At 46.2% G+C, this 14,187-nt stretch overlaps 1 protein-coding gene across 1 annotated transcript in view; it reads left to right on the top strand.

The window, feature by feature from the left end:
* The first annotated feature begins 8,629 nt into the window (after positions 1 to 8,629).
* The window catches only part of Ankfn1 (ankyrin repeat and fibronectin type III domain containing 1), a 308,072-nt gene continuing 302,514 nt past the window's right edge, over positions 8,630 to 14,187 (top strand). The window contains exon 1 of the mRNA XM_021213428.2: positions 8,630 to 8,734. Coding sequence (XP_021069087.1) covers positions 8,702 to 8,734 — 33 coding nt within the window. The 5' untranslated portion in view covers positions 8,630 to 8,701. The remainder of the gene's footprint in view (positions 8,735 to 14,187) is intronic.

Raw genomic sequence — 14,187 nt, 5'->3', positions numbered from 1 at the left:
TGATCTTTCACAGGCTGGATGAAGATGACAAGTTCCCTTAAGGCTGACTCTCTAGCTTATGTCAAGGTTTACTATGTACCAAATTGACTCAGGGAAGGGCAATTCTGGTTGACAGAAATGCCTTGGAAACACATGACCTTAGGATTCTAATAATGGGCTTTCAGGACATCACACAGGGCTTTCTAGTGTTTTCCCTGAGTCAACTTACCTTAAACTCACCTTCCAGAATGAAATTCATTCCCTGGAGATTTCTGACATTGAAGATAGATGGCCCTGCCTCTGCAATGCTCCCTTCTCTAAGGTTTAGTCATTGTGATTCCTTACAACTTCTATTTCCTGACATTGAGGTCTTAGTTCCTAGTGAGCTAAGTGGTATCTAAATTTTAGCAGAAGCATTCCATTCTTGTGGGTAAGCAAAGGCTGCTTTGCTTCCACGTGCAATTTCTTACCTAGGGATCATCTCATCTGTGTTCTTTCCAATATCTGTTCTCCATCCTGAGTCTGGATTCCCCTCTTTCTACCTCACTTGTACTCCACATGCCCCACCCACACCAATTACTCGTGTTTTCTCACTCCCAGTATTCTTTTTTTTTTTTTAAATTTGGTCTAGTTGACCTAGGGATGGGTTCTAATCATCTACCCAGAATGCATTTGGATGTTGAAGCAGATAACATTTACCAGTGGAAGTTTATTTAGAACTCACAGCAGGTGGGATTCCCAGAAAGACAAGACCACATAGGACTTTGGAGAACAAAGAGGGACAAGGTGGGGATAGCCTGCTCTTGTCTGTTTTGTTGGACTTTTGGCAGTTCATTTTGGGGAGCTAAGTTGGGCAATTCCATGAACTGCAGGCTAGGTGCTGCAGCATTTGAAATACCAGCCAGCATACAAAAGTCTTTCCTATTGGGATCCACAGATGTTAGTGGGGAGGAGGAGGAGGCTAAAGGAGGGTATCTCAGGAGTTCACAGACATTCAAATGCCAGTGTTGGAGTCCTCCCTTCTCGGTAACTCTGTGTCCAACACAAATGGACTTTCTATGAGCCCATTGTCCTCTAAAATAAGCTCTAAGATCGCACTGCCTATTCTGTTGCCTCATCTTCCAGTGACAGTGACAATCCTCAGTTGTAGCAGTAGCCCATGCTTTTCCCAGTGGCACTGGTTGAGTCTTCCTAGTAGGTCGAACTGTGTTTCTCTCCAAAAAAAAAAGATGTTCACATACTAAACCCTAATATGTGTGAACATGAATTCACTTAGAAATAGGATCTTGCCAATGTTCTACAGCCAAGAGTCTCTGGATGAGGTCATCCTGGGCTAAGTGTGGGCCTTAGCAGTTGTCCTTGCAAGGGAAAGAAGAGAAAGCTTTGGCACAGAGAAGGCCACAGAGCAGATGAAGGGAGGCTGGAATGGTGAGGGTGCTAGGATTGTCAGCAGCCAGTAGACCCCAGAGAGAAGCATGGGTCAGAGACACTTTCCCTTTCTCCATCAAGTGCCAGCCTTGCAAACTCCTGGGTTTCAGACTTCCAGAGCTTCCAGAGAACCGCCTAGTCCAGCCACCAAGGGTGTAGCTGTTTGCTATGTTATCTGTAAGACAAGACAGGCTTACATACATGCAGTCCTGCGTCTTCACACTCATCACCAGAGCTGTGAGCTCCCAGAGGGCAGTGCCTATGTTTTCTTTCACAGCCTCCCACAGGGTGCCTGCTATTGTTCTCCTGCCCTGTTTGCTGAAAATTACCAAAAGATCCAAAGGAGGAAAAGGAACCCCTGACATTCTTTCTATAGCAGCGGGGTTTCTACTAAATCTGCCAGCTCTGGCAAAATCACCGAGGGCTCTGCCAGGGTTGCCCTCTGGGGAGATCCTATTTCTTCTTAAATAATAATTTGATAGATAGATAGATAGATAGATAGATAGATAGATAGATAGATAGATGCCTCAGACTCCTATTTCTTACCTATTAGTATGTCTAGAACTATCAGAGTGAGGAGGAGATTGTCTGTTCCAACCTGCATAGGCGCAGAGCACTTTGGCATGCACCCAAACTTCATGTTTTGCTAGATGATGGGCAGGTAGCCTAGGCTCTTGTTTTAACCGTGGTTTTTAATCCTGGGAGTGCCTGAAATGGTGGGATCTACTGGGCCAAGTCACCTGCTGTTTAGCTTGGATCCTTTCTTCTCTAAGCCAAGAGATGATGTTTTTTTCCCCTCATAGGTAGGAAGTAAGTGTGTGAAGATAAAGTACTTGTTTAGAGACCACCTAAGCCAGGTCTAAAACTCCTGCACCAGTAGAGAAGCCTCCACTCGGTAAAAGGTCTGTGACTTGGTTAAAGAAAAATAAAGTACAGATGAAGAGCCTGAAGAACAAAGGGGACATTGGAAGTGCAGATCCCCGTAGCACACCCAGGGACCACTGCCTGCCTGTCCTTTCCCATCGCCTTCTTTTACAGAGGCTGAGCATCTGGGCCATGTGTTCAAAGCTCATGGTTTAACTCTCTTCTTCCTTCACTCTTAAGTATTTTTCTCTCTCTCCCCAAAGCCACAAGAATGTTAGGTAACTTTCCCCTCCCACCCAAGGAACATTATAGATGCTCAACCTGCCCCCTGCCCTTGAGTCACCTCAGGCCCTCGGTTCAGGAGTGCGAACACTGATATAAACAGCACCCACACAAAAAGGTGTGTGTGTGTGTGTGTGTGTGTGTGTGTGTGTGTGTGTGTGTGTGTTTTAAAATTGTATCCTGTTCCATAGAGAAGATCTGGGTGACAAGCCCTCGTTCAACTTGGCCTGAACAAGCAACAGAAAGCAAAAACCATGGGAAGGGCTCAGGAGAATTGAGAGATTCCTTCCCTGCCTTCAAGGAGCTTCTAGCCCAGTGGTTCTCAGCCTTCCTAACACTGTGACCCTAAATATAGTTCCTCCTGTTTAGTGACCCCCTCAACCGTAAAATTATTTTTGTTGCTACATACCTGCTTTGCTACTGTTATGCATTGTAGTGTAAATAAACCGTGTTTTCCGGTGGTCATCAGTGAGCCCTGGGACAGGAGCATTTGACCTTCAAAGGGAGCTGACATGGGCAGGTTGAGAACCACTGCTCCAGGCAAATGGTATTTACAAAAGGAGTAGGGGCAATATAGCTTCTGTCAGCAGTGTTATCAAAGTGTTGCTTTCTCAGAGTCCTACATCCAAGAAGCTCTTTCACAATCATGGCACTCAGGGGATTTGAGGTAGATGGCATCTGTCACTTTCCCCAATGCAGAAATGGACACGCTGTGAGAGGGGACCAGTGCCATATTACTGTGAAAGGTCTGTGTTTTGTTTAAAGAAAAATAAAGTACAGATGGAGAGCCCTGGAGAAGTGAGGGGGACATCTGAGGTATCAAGGTGGGTTTAGAGAGCAACCCTCTAGTCACCAGTCCTGGTCCTTTCTATACTCAGAGTTGTTAACACCTGTCAGGCCCATGCCTTCTGCTCTGTCCTGTTTTAAGTGAGTCTAACACTAACACTAATGAATTTGCCTATGATTGTCTCATGGGGTTCCACAGGAAACCTATCCTAGTTAGTCTTTCTTTTTGAAACTATTCCCCCCCCCTCTCTGATGTAAACTTGGATCTGCATAGTTCTAAAATCGAGCACCAACTCCTGTTCCCTAATGGCATGTTTGTGTAGACCACTTAATGGAGACCAGTGATGGAGGTGGGGATAGTAGAAAAGAGACCAGAGTCGAGAAAGATCTTTCTGGGGATCATGAATAGCAGATCCAGTTGGAAATCTGAGCACCTGGATAAGAGCAGGGTCCGTGGGAAAGGAAATGGTGGTTTTTGGACCAGGAGGCATCATTGAAAAGTTACTGGTAAGATGCAAGTCATAGCAAAAGGAAGCAGGAAAAATCTGAATTAGGTACAAAGGCGAGTTGCCTGACAGGATGTCACAGTACCTTAACTATATGTAAGATGGAAGAGAGTGGGTGAGACAGAGAAGGGTGTGGAGACTCAGGTGGCCTCCTCCAGAGAGGGCTCAAGGCAGGGCAGACACCGAGAACAGGAAAGGTCCAACCGAATTCCATCAAACCAGTGCCTCTACAGATGGTCCCAAGAGAGAAGAGATGACTCTTAGAAAAAAGAATGTCGCCACCACCATTGCCAGCCTCTCCTGAGATGTGAAGTCAGAAGTTTACTCTGGCGGAGAGCTGGGGAAAGTATATTTGAGGCCAGAGAGAAAAACAAACCTAACTGAAACACATATCTCCATGTTCTTGGCATGGCAACCTTGTTACCGTGGTGATACCCCCTGCACACCCTACCTGTCTCCGGGTGAGCCTTGCTTGCCTCCCTTCTCAATAGAAAACTTATGGCAAGCTGAGCCTGGAGCTGTCCAGCTCCTGGGATCTTAGGGAGGCCTTATCAATCCCATCACTGATTTAACACAGCCACACCCTCAACGGAGGACTGAGATCTTGGGCATAGATACCTTTTCTATTCTCTCCTGTCCGTCTCGGTGGCACCTTCTCGTTCACTTTAGTGGCCTGATGACGTCACACGTGGAGCTGCCATGTTGGCCTGTGGATGCTTCCATGGAAGATTTGCAGCTTCAGCTATGAACAGCAGCTTCATATTCCTGCCTGCAGACGTTCACACACACACCCTGAAAAGTGTCTTATAGAACATGGGAGTCACAATATGGCAGCCCATACTATAATATACAACCTACACTGTTATGTCTGACTTATGCAATGTTTGCTACCATTCTTTTTGTTTTGTTTTGTTTTGTTTTGTTTTGTTTTTTCGAGACAGGGTTTCTCTGTATAGCCCTGGCTGTCCTGGAACTCACTTTGTAGACCAGGCTGGCCTCAAACTCAGAAATCTGCCTGCCTCTGCCTCCTGAGTGCTGGGATTAAAGGCATGTGCCACCATGCCCGGCTGCTACCATTCTTTTAATTGAGAAGTTTCAGATTCCGGCATTTCCAGTTGTTCTGACCCAGGTAAATTGTTCTGGAATTCTGACACAGCCACCCCACACATAGGTAAACACCTGGGTCTACGTTATTGCTGCTCTCTCTACACATGGCATTTGTGTCTATTTTGCCACAATCTCCATCACTTCTTATTGCCTGAAACAATGCCTTCTGCCTTCAATTAATTCTACTTAGCTGAGATAAAGTCCCCCAGGCATTCAGCTCCGAGATCCTAATGTATGATAATCATGTTGGCACTGGCAGAAGTTACTCGGTGCCCAGAAGACATGAATGTACTTGAGCGGTACATATGGCTCGATTCCAGAGTCTCTGCCCTCCCTTCACGTGTTCTTCAGATCACAGCCTCCTGATAAAACACTCCCCATCTCATGACAAGTGCTCAGTCATCCAGTCCTGACAGTACAGACCAATGCAATCCCAGGTTGAGCCTCCTCCACCCAAGGCCCTAATTCCATAATGCCGCTTTTAGCTGCCTGACTCAAGCAGAGGCATCTGACCAACTGGCTCGGGTGGCTGTCGGTGACGATGGTCACTTGAATCATTTAGCATGGTTAGACACAAAAGGAAGAACGTGGTGAGGTGAAAACTCTCTGGTTATTTGGGAAGAGGCGAGGCACTATAGAACCCAATGGCGTTGAGGAACAATCATGAGGGGCAGATGCAGAAGCCAGCCTTGACTATTGACTTAGACCAACAATACCCAAGAGACTAATAAAGTGCACCTTTATCATACACTTCCTGTGTCTGAGGGAGTCCCTCTAACTTGGGGTGGGGTGTTACAGTTTGAATCCAGAATGTTCCCCAGAGACACACTATTGTACTTATGTGATTGAGCATTAGATCCCCATCTGGTGACATAGCTTTCACAGGCCATAGAAACTTTGACACACTGGGTCCTCATGGCAACATGGGCTGCTAGGAACAGACCTTGATGGGTATCGCCAAGCTCTGACTTGGTCTCTGCTTCCTGATCCACCAATCTATCATCTGAAAGCTGTAGCTCTGGCCTCCTATTGCCATGAACCAAACCATTGGCTATGGCTCCCTTGCTATGGTGGTCTGATCTCTTGGGACTGTGAGAGATGGCTCAGCGGTTAAGAGCACTGACTGCTCTTCCAGAGGTCCTGAGTTCAATTCCCAGCAACCCCTAATGGTGTCTGCTATCACTCCCATTCAGGGAGTTTCTACCCCTCTATGGCTCAGCCTGATGTGCCACGTGTGTGCCAAGCCTCAGGATTCTGTCTCTCTTTTCTAGTGCTTCATGTCTGCTCTCTCCATGCCCAAAGTATAGTGAGGCTAGAACTCCAGAGCCCTTTGGTCATTATCAACTTCTACTTGGCAAACCTTGATTGGTAGTACTGACAGTAATGGGAATTATCATGTCTTTGCCCTGCTGTGCAGCCAGCTTGGAAATGGTTATATTCTAGCTATCTAGATGATGACAGTGTCTAATTGTGGACATTCTGGTAGTATGGCAGATGAGGTGCATACATTTTGTGTAGATTTTTCTTGGATTTAGCTGAGTCTTATACGTAAGACAGGAGCCACATCACAAAATAGAGTCAGGGCTGGGATTGTTTCCAACCCTGTCCCCTCTAGGTAATGAGCCCTAATGAACCAAGTCCTCTTTAGGCCTCAAAAGCAAAGGGTATTGACAAGAAGAAGCAACATGTTCTCCCCATCTTAGCCAAGCCTGTTTGCAGCTTGGGTTCCTGGGAATTCACAGCCAAGGTCTTGAGAGTCAACAGCCTGGAGGGAGCCTGTTCTCATCCTCTTAGTAAACACCTCATCTCCATTACACTCACTCAGCTGCACCTACCGTGATAAGCTGGAGCCTTAAGAACAGCCACGTCTTCACCTTGCCTAGATCTTAAGTTTCTTCCAAGAGCTGGATGCTACACTGTCAACTTCTCTTGAATCCTTCCTTGAACTCTGTGCAGTTGTCATTCAACATAGCACAATCTGTCCCCTTGGTATTTGCCTTCCGTGTAAGAGGCACCTAAGTATTGAAGAAATAGGTTTAAAGGCATTGAACATGGTGCCTTCATAGAGAATATTGGTCTCGTGAGGGCTGCTGTGGTTCAGAAAGGAGACGGGTGTCTCTCAAGGTTCATACAGTGGAAGCTTGGACCTCACTGTGGTGGATTGGGGAAGAGATGGAATCTCTACGAGTTGGGATTTAACGTAAAGTGATTAGATCACAGAGGGCACCACACCTGAACATCTGAAAGGGTGAGCTGAGAAAAATCTTTCTTTTATAAGTCACCAAGCCTAGGGTGTTTTGTTACAGCAATGGTACACTAACTAATACAAGAGTCATGCCTCTAGAGAAGTACACATGCACAAATGACTAATTAATGTGGTCGCTGTGATCAGGGCATCTGTCAGAAGTGCTGTCAAAGCTGAACTTGAGAATGGTGACAGAAACTTCTAGAAGCAACTGATGCTAGAGGAGGTGACTAATATATTCATGTAGTGTGTATCAAAGTGTTGGGTGTGTGCACGGGTGTGTGCCTTTTCCTAATGTATCTGTGTGGCTCGGTGCCAACAGCTTCCCTGAATGGTTAGCCCAGAACAGATGCAGAGGTCACCAATCACTGCGCCTTGCTTAATGCCCCCTGATATACATTTTACAGGATAGACAGCTCTCTTGAATTCTCCATCTTTAAGAAGGACATAATCGTAAGAATGGGCTCTGAGCTCATGTTCCTCCTTGCTGTCAACAGGTAAGCTGGGACTTGAGAGGCACAAATGGTCCATTGGATATCATCATCCTTACTAGTCAATCCTCCTTCAGCAGCTATGTAGACACTAGACATTTTGCTGATTCCATACATGGCCCCGGGGAATTAGGCTGGCCAATGGGATCTGTCTAAACTCGACAATCTACTCCAACCTGGTCTACCCTTGAGAGGCAGAAACGTTTCAGTATAAGCACATACATAACTCCCCCCTCCTTTAGTAGATTACGTACGAGCTTTGATTCCAAAAAAGGATATTTAAGTGTCAGCCCCATGAGAACATACATAATTCTTAAAATGATACAGACATCCCTCTGATGCTCCCTATCATCACACTTAAATAATACAGCCATGAGTGTTCTCCCCTATCACACTTAAATAATACAGCCATGAGTGTTCTCCCCTATCACACTTAAATAATACAGCCATGAGTGTTCTCCCCTATCCCAACAGCCCAAATAATCCTGGCCAAATCCTTCAACTAAGAGTCTTTACTTACTTAACCATTGACTTGTTTAGTATGTAGAATCAACAGAAGCCCAGAAAACACACATCCCCTTCAGCCTTCCCCACTCGCTCTGACATTCCCACCTGACTCCTTTCAAATACACTTTCCAGTCCTTCTTCCAGAGGGTGCAGAGGCCAACTCAGACCTGATGGCAGTGACATCCTTGACTGTGCCCCCTCGTCACTAGCGCCACCCTACGATATCATTTCCTACACGTTCATTCTTTAATTCTCTGAGAATGATGTGTTTGTCACCAAGCACGTGCAGCATTTCCCCTGCCTTTGCTTTTGATCCTGCATGGAGATCTGGGCACTCTGGAGCAGAGGAGCCGGGCTGTGGGAGATGCAGCCATTCGCAGCCTCCTTGGACAAAGCCAGGGTTCCCTTGGCAACCGCAGCGTGTGCACGTGTGCACGTTTACAAAGGGGTTTCCCTCCAGCCCCCAGGGGGAGGGGGGCTCTCGCAACTCCAGAACTCATCCTGATATGTGTCCTGTCATGGAGGGATCACCAAACAGGGTAGGAAAACAAGAGTTACGATTCTCATCTCATGATTGCCATTTACAGACAAGTGGTTTGCTTTCAACAGGCAGGAAAATGTGAGTTGAGTGGGTGAATGAATTTGGCTGCAAGCTGGTGAGCAACATTTGGGAGGGGGGGTGAGGGGGGTTGCTTCTGGACACAGGCAAGTTTTGGTCCCAGAGAATTGGGACTATAAAGTATGCCTTTGTCTGTGGGGAGTGGGATGATGGGGTGGGGCAGAGGAGAGGGGCCTCTAGGGGCAAGCCTTTCTGCTTGCCTTCTTATCTTTGACTATTTATGTTTTTGAATATTTGGAAACCAGGCATTGCTCATTTTCAGGTTAGTGCCCGTGATTGCTGTTAAACACATGCTTGCCTCTCTCTGTCTGTCTCTCTGTCTCTGTCTCTCTGTCTCTCCTTCCCTTCTTCCCTCCCTCCCTCTCCTTCCTCCTTCCTTACTACCCTGATGAAGGAGTGAGTGAGCGCTTTTGGAGAAGTTCTAAATGCCTGAACAGGGCTGGGAGGGTCCTCCTCACTGAGAGTCACTCCACACCACGGTTGTTTGAATCCCTTTCCCTGACCCAGGAGACCTCATGTGTGTGGCAGGTTGTTGAAAGAAGCAGCTATTATTGACTTGGCAAATAGCTATCAACAGTTTCTATGGCAATTCAGAAGCTGTTACTTAAGCCCGGGTTCCTCTGTTTGTGTGTGTGTTGGGGTTGGGAGTGAAGGTGATGGTGGAGAGTGGCATTGGTGCTGGGAACTGAGGGAAGGGAAACCCATCCCACCTTCTGTCCTAGGACTTCAGCGGGCACTGAGGATGCTAAAATGTTCCCAGGGTCTGATCTCCAGCACACGGTCTTGGGCAGAAACAGAAATAGTTGCTGAAAGTAAAGACTAAACAATCATTTCCCCCTTTTTCTTTCTCCTTTCTCCCTCTCCTGTCCCCTTCTTTCCCTCCCCCCCTGCTTTCTTTCCTTCTTCCAAGTCCCCCTTCTCATCCCTCCCTCCCTTCTTTCCTTTATCTCTCTGTCCTTTTAAAAGCCACGTTCAGGGTGACTTCTAAGCATGGTTGTTTATAGAAGCAGGTGCTTTGAGATGCTCCGTTTAAACTGGCTGCTGCATTATCCTGTTAGCCACGTTTGAAAATAATCTGATTCCTTTCATTCTGTGTTCAAGTTCCCAGTAAAGCTTTCAGGACAAGGACTGTATGCATTACAGTCACATCTCAGAGTTAACCAATCATAAGCCCAGGAATGTTTAAATGTTTTGAGTGTTCTATAGGTGTTTGTAGAATTCACTTTCTTCTTTCTTTTCTTTTCTTTTCTTTTCTTTTCTTTTCTTTTCTTTTCTTTTCTTTCTTCCTTTCTTTCTTTCTTTCTTTCCTTTGATAAGGTCTTTTGTAGTCCAATGAAATCACTGTATAAACAAGGTTAGCCTTGAACTACGATCCGCTCACCTCCACCTCCTAAATACTGAGATTATAGGTGTCAGTCAATTATGCTGTGCTTTTGGGTAGTCTCCTGAGGGAACAGGCCAAGTTATCTTAGCTGCTTATCTTTACCATTGTTTGCCTGGAGTGTAGAGCTGGGACCAGTCTGATGCACTGACTCGGGCTCTGGATGATACTGGACATTCCCCACTCAAGTTCCTTTGCTTATCTGTCTAGTGACAGCGTTCATAAGAGAGAGCTACCACTACAACTGTTTCTCTGAAGGTCTCAGCCTGAGAAAGGACAGGGGGAAGGGAAGGCAGGAGTGGTCAGGGCAGCTGCCCCTCAAACAGAGGACCATTCAGAACTGGGAAGACAGAAGGCAAAGAGGTTCAGGGCTTGGAAATCAGATGCTGTAGTGCCCCGGATGTGGTCCTTTCTAACTCTGACATCCTCCATCATTAGACTCATCTTACCAGCTTTGTATTGCTTTTCCTATGTTGAGAACTTTTACTATTGAAGGATAAGACAAGGTCATATCTTGATTTTCTCTAATTGAGGCAAGTACACTGACTTGGGGGGTGAGAGAATGAGATCTGAATCTCTGCCCTTGTAGGTGAGCTGTTTAACTCAAGCCAGCCATACTCTGTCATCGGATCCCAATCTATCCTTTAACGTATGCAGCCATCGATAGGGAATAAAGGAAAGAATGTTCCTTTTTTTTTTTTTTCCTGACAGAGTGGGTGGAAAACCTTTGCTCTGAAGAGGTGGTATTTTAAAAGAGGGGGTACATTACTTGAATGAGGAATAAGCTATGGTAGCTCTAGGCTGAAGGACCATGGGTATGAAGCTCTTGATGGGGCCAGGGGGATACTTGTCATGGTTAAAGCAAAGCAGGGTACCTGGGACAAAGACAGTGATGCAGAAGACTGGTCCATGGGCTTTGAGTAGGTCAGTGTAGGTCTCCATCCTCAAAGGGCATAGTAGAGGCTGGTGGAAAACCACTGGACATATTTTCACACAGAGGTGATAATCTCTGGTCACTCCAGCAACTGCGGAGAGAAATGTGTTCCCGAAATCTTGTGTGAAAATGTGGTTGGTCAATACAACAGGCTTGGAAATGAACTGGCTTACACAGGCAATGATAGGATATTTTGGAAACATAGATATGTCTGACAAACCTAGATATTTGAGTCCCAACCTTGAGACCTATTCACTATATTCTAACATGCTCGTGTTATTTAAATTCTAATATCATCTGCCTGAGTGACAGACAGATTCAGACTGCTGAAGATGAAGCAGTCAGTAACCATGCCAACTCAGAGCAGATGCCTAAAATGTTGGCCACTACTGTCAGAGCAAGTCTCGGGACCTCTGCACTGTCAGCCACATATGAGCAAGAGATCCTAGGCATGCCAGGTTCACAAGCATCCTCACGCTCTACTCTCTGCATGCTCCTCTGGAGAGGAAGTGGGAAGGTCGTTTGTGCAAAGACATGAAGATGAAGTGCAGGATATGGACAGTCGATGAAATATCTGCCTCACAAGCAGGAAGACCTGAGCGAGGGTCCCAGGTCTCCTGGAAAAGGTTGAGTGTTGTCACACATATCCGTAACTCTAAGGAGTCGGGTAGTTGTTGGAAACAGGCAGATAGATACCTGGAGATTGATGGCCACAGTAGCCAATCAGTGAGCACTGGACTCAGGGAGAGACCCTGTTGAGAGAGAGCAAGTGAAGACTGATGGAAGAAGACACCTGAGGTTGACCTCTGGCCTGCATGCAAACACACATGTGTACTATATTCACAGACATATGCACAGCCATGTGCTCACAGATACCAAGCTGGTTGAAATCAGGGCTATGGTGGGAGGATAGATTCTCTACTTCTGACTAGTATTCTTTTTAATATTATATAATATATTAAATATATATATAGCTAATATAGTTAATATATAATTAAAATATAGTAAACTAGAATATATACTTAACTATATATACTTATTATATTATGCATTATATGGTAATATATACACATGCTGTAATCAGCAAACAATGGCCCCAGGCCAATCTGGATTCATAAGTAATATTTTATTGGAACATAGTCAACCTCATTTATCCACATCACTTCAATGACTATTTTAGTGATTTGACAGAGAAGTGGAATACAAGTGACAAAAAACTGTCTGGGCTGCAAATACTGACGGATTTATTCACTGGCCCTTCACAAGTGATACTTGCCAGGCCCTGATCTCCACTGCTCTGTTCTATCCTCGGCGTAGCTCTGTTGTATTATCCTAGGTGTGCCAGAAAGGAAGGGCCATGTCTCCAAGCAGCAGGGTAGAGAGTTTTTCCTGGGAGAACATGGTCCTGGTGTTCACTGCAGTGAACGACCTCAGCCACCAGATTTCGGGGCGGGGGTGGGGGTGGAGGACCCTGCTCACCTGGGAAGGTCAAGAAACAGGGAGAGTGGGAACTCTGGATGTACAAGCCTGGGTTCTTCTGAGGACAGGAACATTGAATCCTTGCCCTTGGCAGCTTAGGCTCCAGAATCAGCTCTAGAACGTGGGTAAGGAGGAGGGTGGAGGAGAGATCCTGCACCATCTGTGTTTAGCCGTCTCTACTTAAGTGGCTTGATGGCTGTGACTGTCTGGAACTTATCTCTCCGGGGACAGTCTTGCAGCCCAGATCGAATCACCTGATACACAGACGAGCATTGCCAAACACTGGGGAATAATATTTGCTTATTCTCAGAGCCCACCACACAAAATGCTTGTGGAACACCTCTGCAGGATCTGCCTTTCTCTCTAAAGACTTTGGTAGGTATATTGAGGAACTGTGATACCTTGAGAGGGACCATATCCCTCTGCTGACATGCAAGATGTCCATAGGGTGGCATCTTTCTTTGTTATCCATGTTCCCGGTTATGCACTTACACTGTCCCGTCCATGACGAAGCTACAGCCTGTGAACCTTCCACTGTATTCAGTCTTATAAGTGACCATTTCCCTCCCTCAAGGTGTTAATCTCATGTTTGTGGATACATTTACAAGAGGCGGCATGAGTCAGAAGGCTTCCCTCCACTGGATGTGGGGAAGTGGAAGTTTCCATGTTTGCAGGTATTCTTCTTGACTCCCAGTTTCACACTCAGCTTGTTGCCTGAGTGAAAAGCAGTGGAAAGTGAGTTACCTGGTCCTTCAACTCTAGATAATATACCCACAGTGCCATACATCTCTTCAATTTCCAGCCAGTCTCCACAGAGAACACCCCAGCTTTCTGCAATTTTAAATCGTCCGCCGAACCCCGCAGCCAGGGCACTTCAGAGCACTACCGTGTCTTTCTGCTCATCAGAAAAGAATGAACACATCTTTTCTGATGAGCAGATGTGTTCATTCTTGACTTGTTCAGAATATCTCAGCCCTTTGAAGACCATTGACTTGGGTTGGCTTAGCCATGCAACCCTAACACCCTAGCCGATGCACAGCCTGAGCGGATGCCCTCACGGATGTCTGAGACTCTTGCCTTGTTCTTAGAAATAAAGAAGTCACTGTAAAAACAAATGTCAGGACAACTAATTCCAATAGGGACTTTTCCTCTTCACCCAGACCTTGGGGGGGGGGGGGGAGGAGACAGGAAGAGAGGAAGAACAGGCAACCACTGTCCTGGGAGCTGAGCTGGCTGGCTCAGTCAGGAAGTGCGGGCTATGCAAGCATGAGGACCAGAGTTCAATCCCCAGAACCTACAGGAAAAAGCTGGATGTGGTAGCTCCTGAGTGTGATCCCGGGAGGTGGAGATAGTCAGATTGCTGAGTCTAGTGACTAACTAGCCTAGCCTAATCAGCAGGCTCCATGCCAATGAGGGATCCTGTCTCAAAAAGTAAGACCCTGAGTCCTGAGGAGTAAATCTCAGGAGGTTAACCTTTAGTCTCTGCATACCTGCCCACATTTGCATTCCTATATGAACACATACGGAAGGAAGGAAGGAAGGAAGGAAGGAAGGAAGGAAGGAAGGAAGGAAGGAAGGA

The sequence above is a fragment of the Mus pahari genome, chromosome 14 (assembly GCF_900095145.1).
Source record: "Mus pahari chromosome 14, PAHARI_EIJ_v1.1, whole genome shotgun sequence".
In the NCBI taxonomy this organism is placed as follows: Eukaryota; Metazoa; Chordata; class Mammalia; order Rodentia; family Muridae; genus Mus; species Mus pahari.
Note: the sequence above shows the minus strand (reverse complement) of the source record. Positions and strands in the feature narration are given on the sequence as shown.